The sequence below is a fragment of the Phocoena phocoena genome, chromosome 3 (assembly GCF_963924675.1).
Source record: "Phocoena phocoena chromosome 3, mPhoPho1.1, whole genome shotgun sequence".
NCBI lineage: Eukaryota > Metazoa > Chordata > Mammalia > Artiodactyla > Phocoenidae > Phocoena > Phocoena phocoena.
Genome location: NC_089221.1, coordinates 58,174,403 through 58,201,843, shown reverse-complemented (window position 1 = coordinate 58,201,843; position 27,441 = coordinate 58,174,403). Strand labels below are relative to the sequence as shown.

General features: G+C 41.5%; 1 protein-coding gene across 1 annotated transcript in view; it reads right to left on the bottom strand.

Annotated features, from left to right (window-relative positions):
* LOC136121031 (rho guanine nucleotide exchange factor 28-like) overlaps positions 1–27,441 on the bottom strand; it is a 128,364-nt gene that overhangs the window by 70,721 nt on the left and 30,202 nt on the right. Inside the window, exon 2 of the mRNA XM_065874827.1 lies at positions 2,370–2,413. Within this exon, the coding sequence (XP_065730899.1) occupies positions 2,370–2,402 (33 nt within the window). The 5' untranslated portion in view covers positions 2,403–2,413. The remainder of the gene's footprint in view (positions 1–2,369; positions 2,414–27,441) is intronic.

The window sequence follows — 27,441 nt, the reverse complement described above, 5'->3', positions numbered from 1 at the left end:
ATGATGTGACTGACAAGGCCTTAATTTCCAAAATATCCCAACAGCTCATACAACTCAATAACAAAAAAACACAACCCAATCAAAAAATGGGCAGAAGACGTAAATAGACATTTCTCCAGAGATGATATACAGATGGCCAGCAGGCACATGAAAAGATGCTCAACATCACTAATGATTAGAGACATGCAAATCAAAACTACAATGAGGTATCACCTCACACTGGTCAGAATGGCCATCATCAAAAAGTCTATAAACAAAAAACGCTGAAGAGGGTGTGGAGAAAAGGGAACCCTCCTACACTGTTGTTGAGGATGTAAACTGGTGCAGTCACTAGGGAAAACAGTACGGAGGTTCCTTAAAAAAATAAAAATAGAGTTGCCATATGATCCAGGAATCCCACTCCTGGGCGTATATCTGGAGAAAACTATAATTTGAAAAGATACATGCACCACAATGTTCATAGCAGCACTATTTACAATAGCCAAGACATGGAAGCAACCTAAATGTCCACTGACAGATGAATGGATAAAGAAGCTGTCATATAAATATATATATATATATATATATATACATATACATACAATGGAATACTACTCAGCCATAAAAAAGAATGAAATAATACCATTTGAAGCAACATGAATGGACCTAGAGAGTATCATACCAAGTGAAGTAAGTCAGAAACAGAAAGACAAATACCACATGATATCACTTATATATGGAATCTAAAAAATGACACAAATGAACTTATTTACGAAACAGGAACCTACTGACAGAAAACAAACTTATGGTTATGAAAGGGGAAAGGGGGTGGGGGAGGGATAAATTAGGAGTTTGGGATTAGCAGATACAAACTACTATATATAAAATAGATAAACAACAAGGTCCTACTGTATAGCTCAGGGAACTATATTCAATATCCTATAATAAACCATAGTAGAAAAGACTATGAAAAAGAAAAAAATATATGTATACATATGTATAACTGAATCACTTTGCTGTACACCAGAAACCAACCCAACATTATAAATCAACCATACTTCAATTAAAAAAAAAAAGAAAAACTACCAGGTTTTGTATCCTCATTAGACTTGTAGATCTGTGTGGTTTGACGTAGGAGAGCAGAGTGGAATGAGTAAAGCTAAGGAGGAGAAAGGTACCAAAAAAAAAAGACTTGGGAGTACTCTAAATTTAGCCTTAGACCGGTCTTTTTTTCTTTTAATCGTTAATTATGGCTGGGCCAAGTCTAACTATCTACAATACATTTTATAACCTGCAAATCACAATCCAGAGAGAATACCCCAGACCCCTGAGTAACCCAGAAGGCAACTTTTTCATTATTCTGAAATCCATTTATTTTATCATTTTGTCTTTCTCCAGAGAACAGAGTGGGGTATGTGTTAAGGGGGAGGGAGGTGACAGCAAGGGAAGAGGTGGACGGGAGAGAGGGAGGGCCACCTGGGTAGTGAAGTATGTTAAGGGGAAATGAATGAATATATTTTAATAGATTTAAGATTCTGACTAAATTTGTTCCAAGTCCTTGATATTTTGTTCTATTCGGGATACACCTGAATTGAGGTCATATCCTTATTCTAGATCTAGTACTCTTGGTGTATTTCTTGAGTTGATGATTCGAAGGCCACTTGAAACCCCAATTCCCATACACACATCCATGCCCACCTGCCACCAAACATAGGTCCCAAGGAAAGAGGTTTTGCCTAAAATAAGGAAGGAAGAGAAAATCATCTGCCATTTTCTATGTGGGGAGACAATCGGCTCACTTCTGTTACACCCAGTAACTGTTCTCAAGATTGGAATCCTCTCTCAGCCCAGAAGGCATATCTGACTAGGAATCTCATGGGACAGCTCTGTCACCCAATCCCCCACCTACTCTATGTATGTCCCAGCACTTTTCCCTTTGAATTCCTACTTCAGGATTTTACCTGACACAATTGTCACTGAACCTTCTCCCCAAAAGAGATACACACAGAAAACATTCTTGGCTATTATCAGGATATCATAAAATAATGTGTTCAAAAACCATTCACATAGATGAACTCAGTATTTCTGAGTCCAAAAGTTATACAGTTAAGCACTGGTGGTTATAGTGGTGAGCAGAGCTGCCTTCCGGAAGTTATACAGTTATAAGTTACTCAGGAAAATATAATTAAAACCCAGACTTTGGAACCAGGAGCCAACCAGTTTTAAAAGGCTCCATGCAAAGGCTTGAACTAGACAGTAATGTTGTGTGTTGTTTTTTTAAAAGCCCCAACTCAATAGCCGACAGAACATTTCTTCCCACTTCAGTCACAAGGGGTTTCAAGTTCAAGAAAGGGCCACTTAGACCTGCAGCCCAATGCTTAGGCACTTACATAAAGAGGTACTTCACTGCAGTTCAGCTCCATGGCTTCTGCATCTGCAATGAAAATAATAGAAGTGAGAGTTATTGTAGGAGCCCCGTGTAACCAACCAGCAGAGCTGCGCCCTGCCCTTCAGTTAACATCGTAGAGGGAGGAGTAACCCACTAGATAGGACAACCGCAGAGACAAAATTAAGAACAAAGGAATAAGATGCTCTCCATATAAAATATCCTCCTCCCTTTCTTCTTTCACATGAAGATCCACACATAAGGAAAACCTATCACCCCAAACATTATCCCACAGACTGCTCCCAAATAGAAATTATATTTCAGGAAGCCAAGAAAGGTCAACATAAGCAAGTTGCAAGTTTTGCCTTAGTTAATCACTTAGATATAGGTCTGAGGTCAAAATTCACTCTTGGCTGGACGAGGCAGGAGCCTGCGGAGACAAGATAGTTCTAAGACCTCTTGGTGAGGGCCAGAGAGTTCAGTCTGGAGGGATGCAGCCCACTGTCACGCTAACCAACCTCTCCACTAGGTGCACACATCCCATCTGTACCCGGAAACCAGCTAGCAACTTAGGCAAAAGGAGCATCCTTTAAGAAAGGTTCATTGAACACCTTCAATGGCCAGTAAGATGACCAGTATGGTCCAGCCCTCAAAGAGCTCACAGCTGAATGACAGAGACCTACAGATTGGAAGAAAGTGAAGAGTGGGCTGCATGAGAACTCTGAGTAGGGCAGACAAGGAGACTCACGGCCCCCCATCACCTTTCCCCTCTCCACCCACCCACCTGCGTCCTCTGGGACGGGGTTCTGCTCACCAGGCCAAGCCTGGCTCTGGTCCCCAGGCCACAGCCAGTTGCAGTACTTTGGGGATGTCTCCTAAGAAGGCAGACACATAGCAACCTGAATTGTGACTCTGAGTACAGTAAACCCCAGAGGTCACACTTGACCTGGAGGAAAAATATAAAGAATTCTATTTTAATTTACTTTTTAAAAAATCATTTCGCTCAAGTTTTACTAATAGCTCATATACATGCGGACACTGGCACCCTCCTAGGTCACAAGTTACATTCCATGAGTCATCCTGAGAGAAGACCGAAGGTCACACGAGGCCAAGGGGTTGACAGCAGAGCCCTCCTCGGCCCACATTTTCAACACTTTGTGCCCTGTGGCAGTTCATGTAGACCCACGTAAATGGGCTTATGGGTTATCATCATCAATTTGTAATGAAACTAAGCTCACAAACTGGATGAATGGCTTAAGGAGTCCAAGAAAGAAAGTTCAAATTAAAGATACTACTAACCACAAGAATGACAAAACTGAGACTCCCAATCCCAGTATGAATTGTTCATCAGCTACACTATGAAATAAAAATTATGACCAATCCAAGAGCACTGAGTAGAGCCCCTCAAGATTCAAAATTATCAAGAAGGCATTTAAAATATGAATGTATATCCACCAGCACATGTACCGTGACCCTCACACTAAATGTGCACTGTGTCTCAAGACAGTAGCCATTTTTTTCAACTATGTTCACAGTCATGCCATACACAATTCCAATCCTTTACAAAATTTTGGTAAACTTGATAATAAAATTAGAAGACCCTTTTAAGATTTCTACCTAATAGCAAAAGAAATGAATGTGTTCTATAGCAAATGCAGTGCTAAGAAAAAAGGCTGAAATCCACAAAGTAAAAATAAACAAAAAAACTAAAATGCTTTCCTTTATGAGCAAAACTTTCAAAACTTAGTATTTTAAGAAGCATATTAGGACATATTAAGCTGTGTGGGAGGCTTGCCATACACTTAGAAGAAAGTACAGATGGTATTAGATTTTTGTCTGATAAAATACACTAAAACAAAAAACCACTTTTGGTGAGAACATGAAGACATTTTGAAGAGTGAATTACTTCTTTAATAAGGAATGATCTACAGGAAAACTGTTCGAGTACAACCACTGATAGGGTAGTTTCTCAGATAAGAAGTTTAAAAAGCACATACGCACATACAATGCACATACAATTCATTCACTGTGTCATTCATGGGTGAGATACTGCAAAGAAGAACTTGAAGCCAAAAGCACACAGTTCCACAGGATGTCAGTGTGGTTAACTTTACAGAAATAAGACCTTCAAACACGGTCAAATCTTTACAATTGCTGTAACAAGATGGGAAATGACCATAAAAATTTTTACCACGTTAAGGTGTGTTGGTTATATCGCAGCAAAGTACTTTAAAAAGTTGCCAAACATGTACTACCTAATTTTCTAACAAAAATAGAAGTGTTCCATATTTGCTGGGTTTTCTGAGATGAAAACTGGCTGTTTATAGCAGATCTTTTAAAAATAGGTTTCAAATAAATATCCTATCCCTTCAAGAAAGAGGTGATATTTTAATAAGTGAAAAAGAAAATGCATCTCAAAAGAAACTCAGGTTATAGACAGTATATACCACCATAAAGACATTTTGAAAAAGTATTTGTACCTTTCCATTTTGTGATTTTGTTGCAAAAATTATTTAAAGTTTGCCACCTACAAAAGCCCTCATACAGGCATGCTTTAAATTTTTGGGAAAAGCTTTCTAATCTATCTTTTTTAACCTTTCCAAATGTTTCATGGGTTTTATATTCTTTAAATGCAACAGCTTCTGATTAATTTATAGGAGGAATGATTGACATCATGGAAGATGGGAATTTATTAGCCACATTTAAACTCTTGTACAATTGTTGGATGGGGTTAAAATATAAATCCCCTTATGTACAAGTACAGCCAGCACTCACTTCTTCAATTAGAATCTATTTATCATAATATGGTATCTTCTTCAGCTATAACACTTCAAAATCAATTTCAAAGTAAACAGTACTTGGAACCAGACATTCAAGCTGAACCGAACACAACATTAAAATTATTAAGCAAAGGTTTTCAAAAGAATGACACATTTTCATCCTATTACTCTCACTGGCATGTATTACATGTCAATGTTTTTAGTGAGTGCAAAAAGGACTATTAATAAAAAAAAATTTTACTATAATGTTTAATCCTTATAGCTTTGTAGATTTCAGATATGTTTTAGAATATACACTGTTACAGTAATATGTTTTATTAATAAATACATTAAGGGATACATGTTAACATATTATACTTCAGGGTATATACACGTCAACATTTTGAAGCTCTGCTCTACAAAGTAAGCCTTTTCCCCTACTTGTTAGGCTACTTTTCCCAATAGTTTTCCTCCAGGCTCAGCAGACAAAGGCATGACCAGTGGAGTGTGGGGTGCTCACCAGCGCCTCTGGAGTTCTGTATTTATACAGTGAAAAGGCCCACATGAACTGAACTGGAGTGCAGAATCCAACCTCACACAGCTTTGTGAAGGATCCAGGTTCTCCACCAACACCATCAAGTGCCTGCCTCAAATTTGAATTATAATCATCTCAGGCGAAAGGCAAAACATCAAGGGCTAAACAACATGCTGTTTATATTTCACCTGATATTTATAACAACTCATATTTATTATTCCTGCCTACTCTACCTTTTACCACTTTTCAGTAAAGAAATTTAGGAGCCATTCTGAGCAGCAGTTATTTTGTTTTTCAGAGAAACTACTTTTCACTCCTTGAAAACATAAACTAAAAACTAAAGTCCCCACAGTTCTCAACCTCTGTTCCAACACTTCTAAAACCCCTATCAGGATTTCCTACTTAAGTTGTAGAGAACATAGTTTGCTGCCAGTATATTATATCTTCAAATAAAACTTCAAACCAAAATAGATATTAAAAACTATATTCTCACTTTTCTGTAATTAATTCCTCTTTTATAGCAAAGAGCAGTAAGTTCCGTGCTCACTTGCTGAGCTGCATGGCTAAATATGGCCACGCCTCCTTTTACATCAAGTTTAATGATAAAAAATTTGTGTTTGCTAAGCAAGTCACAATTGCTTAAGTTCTTCACATGCTGCAGCTTTTCACTATATACGTGAAGTATTATGCGCTACACTCCACTTCCTAAAGCTTGAGTTCTCCACCTGCAATTTCAAAAATTGAGACTCAAGTACTTTTTTATTGGACTGTATTTTTGAAAATGCTTATTGGGAAAGTAAAGAGCCAATACATTTCTAGTCTTGCTGGCAGACACCATGGAACAACTTGGGGTCTTAGTACAGAGTTTTTAAGTTTGCTCTCAACAGGGGGAAAAAATCTTATGAAAAGATCATCAAGACATAAAAGATTCAATATTTTAGATATTTTATGAAGCATACATAATATTCCAATATCTCTGGTTGCTAGTTAACAATAAAGAAAAATATTAGACTATTTTCAACAGGTGAAAAGAGTATTTTAAATTTAAAACGTAACATTTAACTAATACAGGAAAAAAATCAGTTCTTTGAAGTTCTGGGTTTCTCATGTTTTTGCATCTAAATGAAATATTCTAAGACTGATTCAATATAAAACCCATGACTAATTTTGTCTTTCAACATGCTAAAAGTCATTGGTGTGTATGCCTCTCATACAACTTACTAACAGATAATGCTCAAATATTTGTCCGTATTATAAATAACTACTTTTTGAAGGCTAAAGGCACTGCCTTAAGTATTTCACAAACATCATCTCAGAGAATCCTCACGGTAGCGTTGAGAAAAATGGTGAAGTCCTAGTTATCTAAATCTTCATTTACAAGTCCCTCCAGTTACAAGGTTAACTGAGGAGCAAGCTACCTAAACAAAAATACTTAAATGAACTGACCACTTATAGAATTACAGGCAAAAGCCCCCCTTGGTCATTCTTCACCCCACCCAATGTTAGCATCTACTCTCTAGCCATTTTATCTTGAACATCAAAAAAAATTTTTTGTAGTTGTTTGTTCAGGTCTTGGTATGGTTAACCAGATATTATAGCTAAATACAAATCAACTCAAAATAAAACTGGAAATCTTTTTTAAGCATGAAATAAGGTTAAATAAAAATTGAGAAAAGAATTTGAGTACTGGAGAACTTCAAGTCATATACAAAACTACCAATGAGAATGTGACAGAGATCCATTGACAAGTAAGAAGAAATAATCACAATGAGATAAAGGCTTTTCACTATATAAGTGAAGATAGTAACTTCAACATTAAAGGAATAACAGCACCTTCTCCCCACCCTAGGAGAAAATGGGAGACGTTCTAATATTTCTAATAAAAATTTCTATAAAAATGAAATTTTTAAATTTCTAACAAAAATGACCCCCATAATAATGCTCTGAAAATCAAACGTGATGACACGGATGTCCTACTGTGCTATCAGTCGTGTCAGAAAAAAAGTCACAACCTCCTCTAATTAATCTCTCACACACACATGATCCACCTTACGTCCATTCTAAGAGTTAGCAGAGTTAAAAACTCAGCATGCATTAGGGCACGCTGAACAAGGCTAGGCTGGTATTCGAGCAGCCACTCCAGACCCTGTAATTCTAGCCGTGATGCTCTGCTGCCTTTCAGACAAAGGAATAAACTTTACATTTTAAAAATATTTTCATAATTTTGATTCCATTTTCAAAAACTAGAACCCCAGGCAAATTTTTTCTCCACCCCTGTTACCTCTGAATTGTGGTCCCCATTCCAAGAAGCTTCACTTGAAAGGGCTTTCCTGATACCTACTCTCTTCAGATAGGAGGACCTCCAGCACCCCTGTCTCCACTTCACAAGAGCAAAGAAAAGCTCAGCAAAGTTGTGCCACTTGGTTGAGGATGAGGCCAACAGGCTAGACATGGCCGAGGCATATGGATCCAACCTGTCTGAGCCCAGAGCCCAGGCTCTCCTGGGCCTCAGCACAGTCCTTCTGTGACATTACTATGGTCTGAAAGGTAGCAATTTGCTTGACTAAAAGGCTGCAAAAGCCTCAGAGCTAGGAGTACAGACTCAAGAACAGGCTGCGTTTGAACACCAGTTATACCCTGTTCTAACTGTGTGACTTTGGGTCTGTTATTTACCTCCCTGGGCCAGTTTCTAATGCGTCAGGTAGAACAAGTAACAGTACCTACCCCCTAAGATTGTTGGGAAGATTAAGAGATTTGATAGAGAAAAAAGACAAAACACTTAACGGGCCCATCATAAGCACTCAATAAATGCTAGCTGTAACTATTTTTCTTATCACTGTACATTAAGCATACGCAAAGGATTTTTAAAAACATTTGAATCTTTATCTAACATTCAGAACCTCTATATATTAGACTGATCAAAATGATTCAGGAGTAATTGGGGTGAAGATGGTGTAAAAGAGGCCTACCCAGTTCAGCCTCATCCTGGCAGCCCCAAGGAATCCCCAGGCATCAGGAATTCTGAAGGGCACTGTACCACATCAATATAACACTGTCAAGCCCCAAAGAATTTTATTTGACTTTATAGAACCAAATATTCCCCCTACAGTTTGAAACTTCAAAGGGCAGAGAGCAATTACTATTGGGGTAATTCAATTGCTACCTCAGTTTGAAACCTTCCGCACTTAGAGGGAAATGTTGATTCACAGCTCCTTTGTGAACCTAGGAGTGTAGAATTTTAATTGTATTTTCCAACTGTTATACTAACAGGAGGAGGAAAGAACAGTTAAATGGGAGGTAAGGCCAAGTCTAAGTAAAAACCTTCAATGGCAGCACAATGGATGGGCAAGAAGAAAGCATTTTAGAAATACACCTACTGTTTAATACACAACGGTGTCTACAGACCTGCTTCAGGCTGGAGTTATCTACCTGAGTTATGCAGGTCTAAGCAGCTTTAAGTGAAAGAGTAGAATTATTTGGTGAACTCAGTGTGGGGAGATGTCTGAAGATTAGAAAGCAAGCAACACAATAACCATTCAATGGGATCTCATTAATTCAAACTACTGGGGGTGGGGAGGAAGAAGGGGAGCCAGTCAGTCTGAAATAGTACAGCCTAAATTAGAGGACATTTGCAAAGTACAAAGAGGAGCTGGAGCTAGCTGCTAACAAAATGTTCCGCCAAACCAGGCACACTTGCTGGTATTTCACAGGATGTATTTGCACACAAAGTGATTAAGCCCTTAAAAGCTTTTTATAAGTCAATTGAACATACCCGTACCATCTCACTTATGCTATTAATCCGTTTAGGGTATCCCTTCATAGTCAATACAAAGCTCAATCACTCAAGTATCTTGGGCAAGTTACATCCTATCAGGGCATCAATGTCCTCACCAGCAACAGATCTCTAAAGTTCCTCCATCATGTCAAAGTCAACTCGCTGTCACTGTGTGTACTACACTTTGCAGGTTGTCATGGGAGGGATGTGAAAATACATAAAATAGAAAATGTATAAAATAGCGCCCCTACCACCGATGATAAAAATAGTGGCATCACCAAACCTTGGAAAGGATGTGGAGAAACTGAATCACTTATACACTGCTGGTGAAAATGCAAAATAATAGAGTCACTCTGGAAAACCGTTGGGCAGTCTCTCAAAAACTAAACACACACTGCCACCAGCAATTCCACTAATGGGTATTTCCCCCCCACCCCCGAGAAATAAAAGTTTATGTTCACACAGAAACCTGGACACAATTGTTCATAGCCTTACGTATAACTGCCAAAAACTAGAATCAGCCCAGATGTCTTCAACAGGTGAATGGTTAAACTCTGTTGTCTTTGTTCACACTTACATATGTACCTACATAACTCAGCAAGATATACTACTCAGCAATTAAAAGGAGCAAACTATTTACTCAACATGGATCAATCTTCAGGAAATTATGCTGAGTGATGAGAGCCAGTCCCAAAAGGTTACAGACTATAATCCCACTTATATAATATTTTTTAAATGAGAAAAATTAAAGGACCAACAGATTAGAGGTTGTCAGGGGTGAGAAACAGTATTGAGAGAGGTGAGGAGGGAAGGCAGTCGTGACTATAAAAGGGCGACATGAGGGATCCCAGTGGTTTCAGAACTGTTCAGTACCTTGACTGTAGTGGTGAACGCATGAACCTACACACGTGACAAAAGTGGTACAGAAATTTAAGATCACACGTACTAGTGAATATAAGTGAAACTGGAAAACCTGAATAAGATGGGTACATTGTATCACTGTCAATATTAACTGAGCTGATTATAACACTTTTACAAAATGTTACCATTGGGTAGAGAATATAAAGTTTCTCTATACTGTTTCTTACAACTGAATGCGACTGTACAATTATCTCAATAAAATTGTCAATTTGAAAAGTCATGCTAAAATGTATGTATGTTAATCAACCTTCTCTCTGGTGGTGGCCATCCCCCCACCCCCGGCCCGCATTTTCCAATAATACTGCCATTGCTTAAAATATTTTTAGAATTTCTTTCTCAGCTTATGACATGTTTGGATTATTTTGTGTGGCAGCAAGGCTTTATCCTTAGGAATAAATTTGATAATTTAAAAAGTCAAAAGAAATTCAGAACTATGTTAGAGAAGAAACATGAGTGAACAAAGTAGGAAATATTATTTATGGGCAAAAACAAAGTAACTGCTAAGTCAAGAAACTGGTTCTCTTTTGTGGAGTCATGGGCTGAATTTAAGGTTGTGAGATCCAAGATTTAAAAAATCACATACTTCTGGTTGAAAATCCCTTCTAGAGGCAATGCGGGGTCAAAGAAGTGTTTGAAGTGAGGCAATAACCTACCTAAGGTTGGCTTGTCATGAGGCTGACCCAAAGACTGCTGAATCGACTGGAGAGAGAAGAAAGTAGAGGCAGAGAGAGTAGCTGGGGGAACAGGTACATGGAAAATTCTCCTGATACTAAGAATCATTTCTACAGAGAGGTTAACTAATCTAACCAGAGGTGGCAGCCACCACCTCCCCCATGGCTTTCATCTGTATTTCAGGCAGCAGACTGCGGCTATGAGCCACCCTCCTCTACCTCCCCATTCCCAACTAGGCTTTATACAGTCTTTGTAGGAACAAAAAGTACTCTCTGCCCACCACCCATAAAAATTAAGACATTCTTAAACCAGAAGAGCTAGACTAGTGCACCCAATTCTAGACTATAAAACTAGTGGACAAACGTGTAAAACCTGGAGAAATTCTAGAATGATGCTTTAATGTTTAGAAATCTGACCTTAACAATTAAAAGAAATGAGGTTTAACCTTAGAAATATAGCTAGTCTCTAAATGTTTCATTTAGTTTAGTACATTTACTCAGAACTTCCTATATGCTTAGTACTCAGTTAAAAAAAAAAGTATAAATGTCTCCCTTCAAGTGTCTATCAATCTATTTGAATAGGGCATACCGATATGAAATAGGCAAATAAGCTAGAGGACAGACAACTAAATACCAAGGATAACATAAACATTCACTCACTCTACAAATATTTATTGAGTATCTATTATATCCTAGGCACTGAGGATGCAAGGATGAATTCTGTCCTAGAGGAAATGCCAGCCCAGTGAGAAAAAGGAAAACAATGGTAATATAACATATGTGTGGGATCCTGTGAACACAGGGAAGCAGAAATACTCAAATCAGTCAGCAGGTGAGGTATGGGGCATGGTTCCCCAAGGAAATGAGGCTTAAGCTAAGTCTTAAAGAACACATACTACTGCTTTTACCTAGGGGCATTCCTACCCAGAAAGGCATTTGGAAATGAGGGCAGAGCGTGTCGGTGGGGTAGGAGTAGAGCAAAAGAGGGAAGGGAGCTGCTACTGGCATTCAGCAACAGGAGCCATGGATACTGAGTGTCCTATAACACTGGATCAGTCCTGCGCAAAGAACTGTCCCACCCCAAATGCCAATAGCGAGCCTTGTTGAAAATCACTGAGACAGACAATAGATGTTCACCAGGTAGACCATGAAATGGGAGGACATTTCAAGCAGAAGAAATAGGTACAACTACAGGGAAGCATAAAAGAAGAGGTTGTTCAGTAGCACCTCCAGGGCTACTGAAAGTGTGTGTAGGGTAGTGGTGGGAGAGAGGGATGAAAACTTTTTCTGAGCCCCAATGTTATGTCATCCTAAGTAACATGAACTTCAAGTCAGTGAGTGGCTTTAAGCAAGAGAGGGGTGTGATCCAAATTGTGTTTTTTGTTTTTTTTCTGGTACGCGGGCCTCTCACTGTTGTGGCCTCTCCCGTTGCGGAGCACAGGCTCCAGACGCGCAGGCTCAGCGGCCATGGCTCACGGGCCCAGCCGCTGCGCGGCATGTGGGATCTTCCTGGACCCGGACACGAACCCGCGTCCCCTGCATCGGCAGGCGGACTCTCAACCACTGTGCCACCAGGGAAGCCCCCAAATTGTGTTTTAAAGAGATCGCTGTGACACAGGTGGTAGATGGATTGGAAAGAGAGAGAGAGACCAAAGTCAGAAAAACCAGGTAAGAGACCATTGCTATTGTTCAGGTGAAAGACATTGAGAGCCTGATTCAAAGCAATGTTGTAGGGTAGGCAAATTTACGAGATTAAAGAACAAAATGGAAAGGCCTTGATGCTTAACTAGATGATGCAGTGCATAAGGATCAGGAGGAATCTAGGGTGATTCCTTGGCTCCTGGTTTGGGAAATGAGATAGACAATGCCATTGACCAAGATGGGGAAAATGAAAGGAAAAGCAGATGAATGACTCAGAGGAAAAAAATGAGTACTGGCCATAATGAGTTTGAGATGTGACGACTAGTGTCCAAGCCAGGTCAAAAGCAGGGATCTGGAGTTCAAGAAAGAGGTCTGGGCAGGAGAGAAAGAGTTTGATAATATAGAACAGTAGTTAAAGTCATTGGGAGTAAATGGGATGGATCAAGGAAGTGGATACACACAAATTCAAAAAGGGCTTAGAACAGAATCTTGGAGACCTCCAAGAGAAAGGTAGAGGAAGAGGAGCTCACAAAAGGCACTGAGAAATAGAGAAATAATCAGGGCTGACATTTACTGAGCACTATTTATTGTGCTAGACAATGTTCATCTAATCCTCACAACCCTACAGAGTACCTCCTGCTACTGTCCCCATTTTACAGATGGGAAAAGTGAGGCACAGAGAGGTTAAGCAGGTTGCCCAAAGGCATACAACTGCTAAGTGGTAGAACCAGGATTCAAACCCAAGCAGTCTGGTTCCAGATCCCACACTCCCAACTATCTAACTATTGCTATGTTAGAAATTTAGAATGTGACAAAATCCAAGAGAAATGAACAAGGCAGCAAACCCTGTGGGTAAATGACACAAAGCAAGATAAGAACTGAGAAGGACCCACTGAAGCCATGATTTGAGAGGTTGCTGGCCGGCTTGGCCACAGCCATGTTGGAAGGAGCAGCCTAATGAGGGCAGTGGAGCAGTAACCAGGAGGTAAGGAGTGGAGAAAATCACGTTAAACAGCAAATGCTTTAAGAGTTTAGGAAAATGAGAGAACTTTGTGGCTGAAGTTGTCAGAAAAGACTCTTCTGGGAAGAGGGATCTTGACCTGTGTGTCAGAAAGGAGGAACCGAGTGAGAACTGGTATTCAAATGTTTTCACTGGTGAAAGCCAAGTCAAAAACGACATTGTTACTGTGACGGAGATCCAGATATACCCCTGGGGGCTCCCCTGGTGGCGCAGTGGTTGAGAGTCTGCCTACCGATGTAGCGGACACGGGTTCGTGCCCCGGTCCAGGAAGATCCCACATGCCGCGGAGCGGCTGGGCCCGTGAGCCATGGCCGCTGAGCCTGCGCGTCTGGAGCCTGTGCTCCGCAAAGGGAGAGACCACAACAGTGAGAGACTCACGTACCGCAAAAAAAAAAACAAAAAACAAACAAACAAACAGATATACCCCTGGGCTCCAGTGATCTGGACAAATGTGACCTACATATGCTAAGAATAACAACTACAAATTTCTACCACATATACAATAAAGACGTGAAATCCAGCATTTGGGATTCAAGATTAAAACAGAAAAGAACTTTCCTACAGGATAAATATTAAAACAGTGCAATGAGTTAGAAATAAATATTCAGCTAACAAATTAAACACCAAATACATTGTCCTGAATATTACTAAGGGCTCAGAGAAGTATAAGATCCTGCCCTCAAGACATTTGTAGAGAGACAAGTCCAACCACATGAACAGTTCAGCAACAATTCAAGAGATTAAATAATAATTTGATAATAATACATAATTGCTTAGAGCCTACGAGGGACTGCAGTGAGGTCAAGGAGAATGAGGACTCAGAAGGGGCCACGGTCTTTGGAAATTAGAAAGTTACTGGGTATCACTTCCAGTGCAATGAAGAGGAAAATGAAGGGGACTTTTGTTTTATTTCGGTCTTTCTGTTAGTGGGGACCTGTGCACGCTTACCAGGACAAGGGAAAGAAATGAGAATGTCGAAAGTGCTGGGAGGAACAGATCTTGGCGCTTGGTGCCTAGTGGCCAAGGATGTTACATGTCACATAACGGGGACAGTCCTGCATCCTGAAGAACTGTGCCAAGCTCTTCTTTGAAATCTGAACAGATCTTAATTTTGCTTCTGATGGCTTAGGTGTGCCTTTCCCTCCAAAGAGAGGTTAGCCAAACCTCAAGTCTCCTCCAGAAAGGGGATCCCTCATGGGAGAGTTCCTATATTCGAGAAAGTCATACCAGTTCACTACATAATACTATCCTTGATGTAATCCCCCAGGAAATTAGCATATAATTTCTTTTCAGATCTACCATTAAAATTCCTAAATATTTTCATTTAAATTATAATTTAACTACCCAACTCATAAGCTGTATATTAATATTGATTTTCAGTTACAAATGGAAACAGAACACTAATCTTACTTCAATTTTTCAAAAAGATAGTAAAAAGAATTTAGTTTCTAAATCTGCATATTTTCCATTGGAGCGAATGGTTCTATTTCATGGCATATAAGTTCCTTGTTGACAGTCCTCACCAAGAGAGACCAAAGAATAAGCCTCTGTCTTTCTATCAATCTGATCTTGGACAAGTGGGTGGCTCTTAAGATTGGATGTGCTCCAAAAACTGCAATGCCTGCTGTGAGGCAGGTAGAACTTGGGCCCTTCCCTCTTACTATTTACTCAAGTCCCTTTTCAGATCATGTTTTCCATGGCTCTCGCATAACAGTGCGTTTCCTAAAGCAACACTGAGCCCATTATTCTGAAAAACTGCACTATTACAAAGGAAACGGGAACTAACTGCTACCCTTTGCAGAACCTGAAGCAGTAAATGCCACATCAAGGCAGATCTTCACACGCCATGAACTGAACTACTCTCTACCTGTTCTAGGAAAAAAATGCAATCTGAAAAACTAACATTTGCACCAACAGAATACACAGGTGGGGTATGTGCATGCCTGAGTGTTTGTGTCTCCCCCCACAAATTCAAATGTTGAAAAGCTCACCCCCAAGATAATGGTATTAGGAGACAGGGCCTTTGGGACGTTCTTAGCTCATCAGGGTGGAGTCCCCATGAATGGAATTAGTACCCTTATAAAGATGACTCCACAGAGTTCCCCAGCCCCTCCTGCCATGTGAGGACACAACAAGAAGTCTATGACCCAGAGGAGGGGCCTCACCCAACCAGGCTGGCACCTGATCTTGGACTTCTAACCTCCAGAACTGTGAGAAATAAAGGTATTTCGTAATAGCAATGCCAAATACATGATCACACTTAACAGATACCTCTCATCACCTCAGGTCTTCTCATCAACGTGACTAAATTTAGTTCATCTTAACCCCACTCGCAACATACACACATACAGGTCCACACGAACTTTTACCTTTCATCTCCTAGTTCTTTACGTTCCTATCTTCTAGTAGGTGACAGCTAACTAATCGAGTGATATAATCCAGGTTAATAGGGTAATGGATAGTCATGGGTATAAAGTCTCGATCTTCCTACCAACAAATCATGCCTTCATTCAAAAACACTGACTCAAAGACAGGAACACAGAAGGAAAGCAGGGCACACAGTGTGGAGCAAGCAGGTCTACGAGCCAAATTACAGAAAATATGCCATTCCCTGACTCAGTGCATGTGTATGCGCCCATACGCAACACTGATCTGTCTAGGTGTGCGGCCTATACATTTAGATTACATATTTGTGGGGAAACCTCATTTTAGATGAGTGCTCACAGAGCACTCAGGAAAATACCGATACCATGCACAACGTCCCAGGTGTGGAATGTACCTAGTAAACTTAATTACAGTGAGTGAGTGATTTATTGACAGACAGTCTATAACATCAATTCCAGACCACATCCATTACCCACCTCTGAAATGAGCTCATGCCAAGTTACGCTCTACCAATTCATTTCCCCTCTCTAACTACATTACATTTTTAGAAAGAACGACTATGGTTCTTTCCTTTTTTCCTCCATCCTTAAGATGCCACCTCACTCTGAACAAAGACTTCATTCCCTATTTTGAAACCAATACTCTTCATCACTTGATCACATATTAGGCCATTAGAGCTCTTTCTTTCTGGCTCTGCCCTCCAATTCCCTCATCCATCTCCCCTCATGTATTCTGGGTCCCATTTGTTCCCATTAGCTGAGGGACTTTGCACCCACAGAAGTCCGGGGTCTGCCCTCAGGAACTCCTGGCCTATTGGAGGAAGCATCCAATAAAACAGCCAGTGCCATGTAATTAACATTAGAATAAAGAAAAGCGCTGGTTGCTAGCAGAGAACAGAGAAAAGGCACCAATCCTACCAGGAATGGGCTGGGTAAATTTGTAAGATGAGTTGACAAGGACTTGTTCCTTTAAGTGTTTAAGAAAACAGACTTTCTTTCTGCCAATGTGATGGGTTAAATAACCTGAGACCCCTACTGCTCAAAGCATTAGTTAGACTATTTAAGGACTACTTCAAATGCATGGTTCGAACTCCCCCAAGAAAACCAGGGAGCTCTCCAAAAGTCACAAAATTAAGACTCACTGAGAAATACAGTGATGACCTACTGAGAATCTTTGCCCTGAAGAGTTTGGCTGGTCTCAGCCCAGAAGATAGAGTTTAAATGGCCTTTGAGGGCAAGAGTCAAAGTCATGGATCCATCTCCTGAATAAGGCAGTACCCAGAGCGCTCTACCTTTAGTCAAATAGAAAAGTATGACCACTAGTAAAAGGAAAAGGCAAGGAACTTTGTCTCAGCCTAAGCTTTTGAAGAGGGGGCGGGGGAAGCGTTCCCTGGAAATCTTCAACTGAGAGATTAACATACAAAAAATAGTCCCAGGCTGGTAATGCTGCATTTGGAGTTAACTCAGATTTATGAAACTCCCACAGTTAGAGTCTCATTTGTCATAGGCTCACAATTCCAAATCATTACACACTCTATGCAGCTATGCATCACAAGAAAGACAGTACAAACAGCAAGATCAGACCCTCAGAACTTCAAACAGACTAACCTAATATTCTAAAATATAAGCATATTTAAATAAGATGTTGAAAAAACTAACTGAAAGCATGAGAAAGGCACAGGACACTATCCTAAAACACCAGGCTGACTTGACCAAGAACCAAATAAAACTTCTGAAAGTAAAAAGGTATAATGTCTGAAACTTCACTGGACAGGTTAAATAACAAAGAAAGAAAAATGAAAAGGTAATCAGTAAACTAGAATTTGAAATTTAATAGGTTACCCAGAATACAGTAAAAAGCTAGAGAAGGGGAAGGATATGAAAGATGTTAAGGAACATGAAATATAGTATGAAAAGGTTCACATACTTTTTACAGGAGCTCCAGACTGAGATTAAAGGGACAAAAGAATATGTGAAGAGAGAATTTTGGAGAATTCTTATTAATTGATACAATTCTCAGATGCTGAAAATATATTGAGCTCCAACAAATCTCTATCTAGATACATCATAGTGAAAGTACAGAACACAGAGAGATCTTTAAAAAGAACTTTGCAGAATCATGTCTAGGTGTGATATTAAAATGAGTTATAATGGAGAATAATATATACTGCATTTTGTATGATCAGAGAAAAGTGAAGAAAAATATGTAAACTGTACATATTGGTTCTCTTACAATGAGAAATTGCTGGGAGTGATGGAAAGGTCTTTAAAAAATCTCTATTATTTTGCTGGTGATACCATGTCTTTTTTAAATAAAAATATTTAAATGTACAATGTAAATTTTTTTATATTTAAAATAATTTATTTATATTTAATGACTTGTTTTACATTTAATTTTAATCTTTTAAATTAAAAAAACAATCAGCCACAAAAGGAAAATAAATAAAACACCAAAACACCTTGGCTCTGCACTTTTTAAGCAGTGTGCTCCAAGGCCTCAGTTTCCTTACCTGTAAGAATGGGGTGATAGTGTCTACTTTGCAGAGCTGTGAAGATCAAAGCAGCTACTATAGGTAACTTTCCCAGTGTTGGTACTACAGTTCCTTATTTTAAGGCAAAATCTTCCTCCCCCTAATTTTCACCCATTAGTTCTAAACTGACCTCTGAAACTGCACAGAACTAGGCTAATGCCTTTTCCCACAATCTTTGATGACTACTTATCTCATCAGCCCTTCTCCATCCCCTATGTTTTCTCTTCTCTAGGAGGAGAACTGTTTCTCTGATTATTTCCCTAATATCATTGCTTCAAAAACTATTCAATATTATCAGGCCCAAACTGGTCCACATTAACTACACTGCCCATTTGGCTAAAGGTAATAAAAGCCACTCAGGTTTATAACCCTAGAACGTTTATTTCTCTTCCTCCTTCACTTCCACACTCACTCATGTACCATTTAGTAATTACTTGGAGTCCCCCCCACATCGTCCCCTCTTCATTCTCTTTACTAAACTGGCGCCCCATTCCCATCACCTCCCCCAACCTCCCAGCAATATTCCAAGAGTCTGTTAAGTGATCACCAGAAGCATGCTCCCCCCTCCCCACTTCTAAACCATCTTGGATATTAACACCATGTTAAATACTCAATTTAATAATCAAAGTCATTGTTTCCCTTATTTTACTCCTCTGGTCAAGAACAAATCTTAGCCTCTAGTACCTATCAAATCAAATACAAACTCCCACACTGGGTGTCCAGAGCATCCTGCAATGTTGTTCATCCCACCCATAACCTATCGTTCACCACTTCTCCACATAAATCTCACTTGACCCAGATTTGCTCCCCATGGGTCCCATGCCCAGACTCTACCACCTTACACTTCCATGAATTCCTTTCTGAATATTCTAACTCTGTAGCACGGGACACTAGGGTTTGAATCTTGGATCGAACACCTACTAACTCTGTGACCTTGGACTACCTCACTGGCCTCACAATATCTGTTGTAAGGATCAAATGGAATCCAGTACACAAAACCCCTAGAGTAGAACTGACACTCAGTAGGTACTCAATAAACTCCAGGGTCCTCCCTGCCCTCACGTTCCCAATGTCTGCCCCTGTATCTTTTATTTATTCTACAATCTAACAGTTATACACCAGCACTTGTTGCTAATTGTTTCATGTGTTTATCTTATATCCCCAGCTAAATTATTCTCTTGCATCCTTTGCTGTGTTCCATACATACCAAAAAATTAGGAGACTAAGTCCAATCACTATATATTCTTTGACGAGGAGTGGAGGTTAAGAGTGACTATTGTGTTTGAAAACACAACATATTCATTCAACAGCATTCGAGCAGCTACTGGGCAACAGGATACTATGTGCTGAGGAGATATAATTCAACAAGAGAAACAAAAATCCCAGCCCTTCTGAAGCTGACAGTACAATTTACAGGCAATAACAAATTTTCTACGAGTACATTTGAAAGTGATATGTGCTATTTTAAAAATGAAGCAAAGGAGGAGGAAACAGTGGCAGGGGTGGGCAGTGGGGAGCAATTTTAAGTACAGTGGTCAGGAAAGACCTCATTGAGATGACATTTGAGCAAAGACTTAAAAGAGATGTAGGAGAGACCCATGCAGATGTCTGGGCTAAGAGTCTCAGGCAGAGGAAGGAGAGAGTGGGAAGTCGCGAAGCAAGGTGGGGACACTGACCAGTGAGAGCGTGATCAAGGAACAGCAAGGAGTCCGAGTGAGTAACATGGAGAGTGACAGAAAAAGGAAGACAGGAGCTTCTGGGCTGCTGAAAACGTGCGGGTGCTGGGAGAGTGGCACGCTCAGAGGGAGCGTGCAAGTTCCACATACCTTGCCCTCTGCATCTCTTCCACATGGTTCTTCCTGAGTTACATCCTTTTTAAATAAACTGGTGCTCTATTGCAACTAAAGAATGATTTGTGAAAACCTGTTCAACTTACAGCAGCCTATCTTCAGCATCTTTCAGAAGATACTCAGTAACCAGAGGAAATATTGAGAGCATCCTCAAAAAAACACATACCATCTACTGAAAGAGTTTTCAGAGTTTAAAAGCATGACTTCTCCCGGCTCTGGAAAAGTTGTAAAATCAGCAGAGACTGACATAGTCACTTCCACAATGCCTATAGGACCCCTCAGTAGCAGCAGGAAAAGACAAAAGCAGCTCCACCTTTAAGAATTTCCAAGAAGCCCACCAGAAGAGTTGTACCAACTACCGTAAGTGTTGAGAAAATTTCCAAACCTGCCTCAACCATCAGATTGGCTGAACCAATAGCAAAAGTCTCACCACTTCCCCAAAGAGACGGGAGAGCCGGACCTGTACCAGCCACTGCCAGAGCTCCACCCCTTCCTAGATTAACTTCATTACCCACGACTAAATATTTACAGACTCCTGTGTCCTCAGGGTCCTCTGAACCTTCCGTACACACTGGCGGGTTGGGGGGGGGTGGTTGAGAAAAACTTCTTATGTCTTCTGCCTCCTTCCAAAGCTCTACCCTGAGCAGGCTAGAGCTCCACAGACAGAGGTTTGGAGCTTTCCAGGAAGGACAACATTATAACTATATTTAAGAGGCTGTGACCAAGTCGCGTTTGTGTTTTTATTTTACAATACACTGTAGTAAAATCACACACATGCGCTCAAAAAAAAAAAAGGGGACAGAGAAAAATGGAAGGCCTGATCACATAAGACCTTATATGTCATCAGGTGGGCTTGGGTTTCTCTAACTATGAAAGGATTCATTCGAGGGTTGCAAGCTAAGGAGTGACATGATCTGACATATATACTAACAGTATTATTCTAACTACTATGTTGCAGGTTGACAAAGGGACCAAGGGCAGAGTGGGGGACTTGTTTGTTTGGAGGCCACTGCAATAACCCAGGCAAGAGATGATGGTGGGCAAGAACAGGGTGGTAGCAAAGGCAGCAAGGGCAGTAACTGGATTCTGGACACATTCTGAAGATAAAAGCCAACTGGATTTCCTGGCAAATCGGAAGTGGGATGTGAGAGAAAGAGGGTGTCTCCAAAATCTGAAGACTGAGCTAAGGATGGAATTGCCATTAACGGAGATGGGGAGTGGCATAGGGGGTACAGATTCGGGAAAGGAAACCAGGGATTCAGTTTGGGACATGAGTTTGAGATGCCCGCACATGGAGAGCTGTCACACAGGCACTGAGACACACAGTCTGCAGTTTACTCTGCCCACCAAGTCCTTTTACTGATTTATTCTCATCAAAGCACTAGTGGGAAGATAAGAGATTAAAAGGAGGAAGAGTAGGGACGGTTCCCTGCCCTTGAGGATGTGGATTTCTAAAAAGGGAACATGAAAGCCTTTTCTGCCACCTATGGCACAGCCTAAGCTGGAAATGGCATCTTCCTTTTCTAACACTTGGAAAGGCATCAAAGGAATGAGATGAGTACGTCCAAAGAGTGGTTTTAGACACAAAAACACGCCACCATGTTGACTGTCTGGGCTCCAGCTGTAGCCAGAATACATGCCAACGATACAAGCAAATGAAACCATATCCACCATTTTATGATAAAATCTCCCCCAAACTCCCCTCTTACAGTTCTGTTCTCCAGATAGAGTGTGGTCTCCAGGGCTATTTTCCTTGGAAATCATGATCATTTTCCAAAGGAAAATGTGTTCGGGTTTTCTAATGGTCAAGGAAGCGGACGAGACTAAGAACCCGGCAGCTTGAGTCAGCCCTGGCTCCCCTCCACAGGCCCCGCCCTGCCTCTGCCTCCTGACTTGGTTTCTCAGTGTGTAAATACTGCAACAGGGAAAATATTTTCCACTGCCTACACACAGGGCATTTGTGAGCATTAATGAATTAATGTGTATAAAACACGAGGAGCTACTCAAATAAAAGAACAATGAAACTCTATTTGTAAATTTTTGAGGTCCAGGCAGGGCAATCTTAATGCTTTTCGTACAAACCCCACTGAAAATCAGACTAAGATATCAGAAGTTATCCTGCACCAGCCTGAAGAGACAAAATGAGATAATGTCTGAAAGCTCTTTGTGAAGTTCAACTCCAATGTTAGGATTTCTAGCAACAAGATAAAAAATGCAATATTAAACAGGTTAGGAATCATTACAAACCAACAAAAAGCTGTAGTTCTAGCAAAGCTCCCCGTGGTGGTTAAATGTGTTGACCTGTGAGGCCATATTCTGAGTTGTTGCTGGAAACATGACAAGACCCGGGAAGAAAATATGGGCTTTTGTCTAAGAGCCGTAGGATCGAGCACAGCGTAAGAGCCGTCCATGAAAAGAGCTTTGTTGAAGGCGTTTTCCCTTATTTTCTAGACGCTGTCCAAGTCCACTCAAGTGGTCACGGTTACCATTGAAGTGAAGAGGCCACTGTATAAATTCTGCTAATAATCCAGGTAGACTTCCCTGCCCACTGTGATTTTTACTTCCGTATTCAAACAACCTTTCACGTTGTCTCATTCCTGGCTCAGACTGTGCCAAAAACCAGATGAACGCACGACCTGGAGGTGGAACCTTTCCCCCACCAAGCAATGATGTGCTCTGATTACTGTGACCGTCAGTTTTTCTCGCACCTCAGCTTTTCATTTCAGAAAAAGATCAAGTGGTGGCTAGAAAAGTATCTGCCACGCAGAGGGCAGAAACGACAAGCTACAAATGACTCTGTGATTCACCTGGATCTAGACCAAAGCTCTGGATGAGTCCATCCCGACAACGCAGCCGCGAGCAGGCCTGCACGGTCTCCCCGCTGTGGACACCTGAGGTGGGAAAGGCTGACTCGCCCACGGTCAGCGCGTTCTAATCCCTGAGCTGCTCGTGACTCACAGTAAATTCCAAACTCCCAGTTCTGTGTTTACTGCACACGGACACTAATCTCCCAACTGGTTTCCCTACTTTTGGCCCCAGCTCCCTCCAGTCCGTGAGGCCCGCAACCAAAAGATTCCACTTCTTCAAATACTGCTCTGGGTGTCCAGCCCCCCTCACCTACTCTAAGCCTCTTGGTGGCTCCCCACTGCCGAGAGAGGAAAGGCCACCCTTCTACACCTGCCATTCACACACGCTGTGTGTGAGCATCCCTCCCAGGGCGTCTGACAACACTTCCTTTCTCCTCTAGAGGGGGCTTTGTGGTAGTCTGGCTGTCGGGCATCCTTCCCTTTTTCCAGTTAGCACCTGCATCCCCCCTCTGGGGAGCCCTCCACTGTGCACAGCTTTGACAGGAAGTAGGATCCCACTGTCCTCACAGAAGCCCACGGGAATTCGTTGCAGCCAGGGGTGGGTACGTGGTAGAGAGCTTATACAAGGGAGTGCCATAGGAGCAGTTGGGGTCGTAGTTAGGCATCAAGGTCTGTTTCTGTTATCACCCAAGAACTACGGCGAAAGCACTCTCTAGCCTATTTCCTACAACTTCCCATTACAGGCTGGCCATTCTATGAGGGTGGCCTACTGCATATCCCCATCTCCCCCACCCGAACACTGCATGTACACTTCCACCCCTGTGCTATCTTCCTGGAGAACACAGGGCAGAGGTGCCTGACCAGGGTAAGCACAGGACAGGAACAACAAACCCAGTCCAGGAGCTGGGCATGCTGAGTCTTGAAGGATGAAAGCAAGTGAAGTAGACTAAAGGGAAGGATGTGGGTATGGGGAGGAGACACATTCCAGCCTGTACACTGAGCACAGGGAACATGTCAATCTATGTAGGATCTAAAGTCTCTTCTTTAGAGTTGTGTGCAAGATGACAAGGGGACAAAAGCTGAGACTAGAGATGCAAGCAGAGCTCCGCTCAGCCCTTTACCATTTGAGTCTCCATCCTGAAGCTTAAGGGGTGGCTTAGAAGAAATATAAGAATAAATCCCTAAAAGCCGGAAAGAGAGCAAAACTCTGTTTCTCCCAATTAGCTTTTTGAAATTCCTAACATTTACTCTTAATACATGCACTCACCTCCACAAAAGACAACATAATATTAAGCCAAGACACCTGCTTCAGTTAAACTCATTCCAAAATAATTTAGTTTTGCATACAGAGCACCCCCCAAAAACATCAACCCCATCACGTTCCTGAGCAAGGCAGGAGACAGAAGCAACTGCAGTGTGTCCAAGTGTCGGGCTGTGGAAAGAACCAAGGCAGAAAAGAGACACACAACCTGGATTACGGTTCTCAATCTGTCTCTAACTAGATGTGTGACTTTGGGCACGTTACTTAATTCAAGCCTTGATTTCCTTAACTGCAAAACGTGGCTAACGATGACAACAGCTACAAGACTGTTAGGGTGATGAAACTGAACGTACCTAAAGCCCCTGGTACACATCAGCCACACAATGACACCGTCCCTTTCTTTCCAAGAAACAGTTCCCCCAACAAAGACCTCAGTTTCTGGAAGGCATGTCCCTCACACCCTGAGGCATCACTGGAAAACCGGTGGTCCAGGAGTGAGGAGATGTGGGTTCCTATAACTGCCATTTCCAACTGTGTGACTAGGAGAGGTCAACCAACCACTTGGGAGCTCCATTTCCATATCTGTAAAATGGAGACGATAATCACTGCCCACTCCTGGACATGCAAGGATTAAGGGAGGGTCACAGAAGCTTTTACGAACTCCAGATACATAAACTCTCATCACCTAGTATTTGTGTACTTATAAATGACCTTCTCTGAGACATATTTCTGACACCACCTCTGAAATTCCAGTTCAACCACTTTCCTCATGTCACTCACAAACCTACAAAGACTCTTTATGCTTGTTAGGCCTCTTTCAAATTCTGTTTGATTTCCAACTCTCCTTAACATGGTCCCACCTTACCTGGCTCTCGAATACTCTTTCCTCCTGCTCCCCCAGATTTGCAGGCTGTCCCTCTCATGGTCCACACTCACTCCCGCCCCTGTGCTGGCTCTCCTGCCTAAAGCACCCTTCCTTCTCCCTCTCTATTGACCTAAGTGGATAAATCCTAACACCCAGCTTATTCTACCTGCTCCATTACACCGCTGGCTACTCCAGCAATAAGGATTCTCTCCTAGTTCTAAACTCCCTACCAGACTCTCAGTTGATATTTTACCAAATTCCCTAATTTCTCCTCTCTGCTAGTGTTCTCTTCAACTAGGTAACAAGCTTCTTGAGGGAAGAGAGCATGTCATTTTTATGCCCATTCCCCATTCCCTAAAAAGTTCAACATAGGGCTTCCCTGGTGGCGCAGTGGTTGAGAGTCCGCCTGCCGATGCAGGGGACGCGGGTTCGTGCCCCGGTCCGGGAAGATCCCACATGCCGCGGAGCGGCTGGGCCCGTGAGCCGTGGCCGCTGAGCCTGCACGTCCGGAGTCCGTGCTCCGCAACATGGACGGGAGGTTCTCACATCTCTCTGTGCACCAAAACTTTCAGCCTTGGTTCATTTCCACCAACTCTTAACAAGCACCTACTCTGTGCCTGATGTTAAGGAAACCAAGGTGAGCAGGGCAAGTTCCCAGGTCTTAGAGGCTCAAGACACCAACAGGTCAGTGACAGACTCCAGTCCAGCGGAGCAGGGGAAGCTGCAGGTTCCAATGCTGACTTCCGATCTACAACCACGGTTAAAACAAAACTGCCTCTTCCCTTGTAGGAATCGAGCCATAATTTCTGACAAAGATGTACTTAATGCATTATAAGCAAAATATTGGGGATAATCGCGAAGTCTCACATTGAGAATAGTATACTAATTTTATGAAGTCACTGAAGATGATAATTTTTGAAGGGTATTTAACAAACACACTAATAATATCAAAAGTAAAAAACAAAGAATGCCCCGTGTACATACTATGGGATCCCAATTACGTTACGGTGAACTAGCTGTCATTGACCACAGGTTCACTGTCTACCAGGCCCCACCTCAAGCACTTCACACAATGACCACGACAAGGGCAGCCTGGGTGAGACCTTCCACATCCCCCAAGATCTCCACCAGCTTCCCCCAAATAACACAACCTAACTAAAACTGTGTTTGGCTTCAAGACAAGCCCCCTCTTTCTAGTACAACTGCTTTCCCTCCATTCTTACTATAGTGAAAAGCTGGAGTTGCCTCTTAACATATGTTAATCATTTATTCTGCACCATTGTCCATAAAGTGTTGTTACTGTCATTTCATGGATGAGAAAACGGACGGAGGGCCCAAAGTCACCAGCTTAAAAAAAAAAAAAAAAAAAAGGTAGAGCTGGGAATTAGAGCCATGTATATCTCGTCCTGACCTCATTACCTGGACCATACCACCAAGAGCATTTTCCATCCCCCTCTCAGGCCCAACCAAACTCAGCAGACTGTCAAAGCCCCACGTGTATGATCAGGCCAGGGCTGAGTTCCTGGGAAATCTTACCCCATTCATGCTCTCACTATAACTCTCCTAAATGTATGAGACCTAACTGTAGCATTTGTCTTTCAAAAGTATTTTGGTCTCCCCGAGATGTAGAGTTTCAGAGTGTCTAATAACTCCTCCACATGTGAATTATCAAGTAACCTGTATACAGACAAGCTTTTCATTTGGATAGATGAGAAACCTACATATACAGGTAATTTCAATTAGGACACATCTCTCAGGTTATGAATGGGCCAGATTCCAACACTTGTAAATGGGTTATTTGCAGCTGCTACATGCCATGGGGGTTAAATATCCAGACCAGCCCACAAGAGTCTTTTTACCTCAAATACTAACCTGTATTTTTTTTTCATAAATTTATTTATTTATTTTTGGCTGCGTTGGGTCTTTGTCGCTCCACGCGGGTGAGTGGGGGCTACTCATCGTTGTGGTGCGTGGGCTTCTCATTGCGGTGGCCTCTCTTCTTGCAGAGCACAGGCTCTAGGAGTGCAGGCTTCAGTAGTTGTGGCTCGCAGGCTC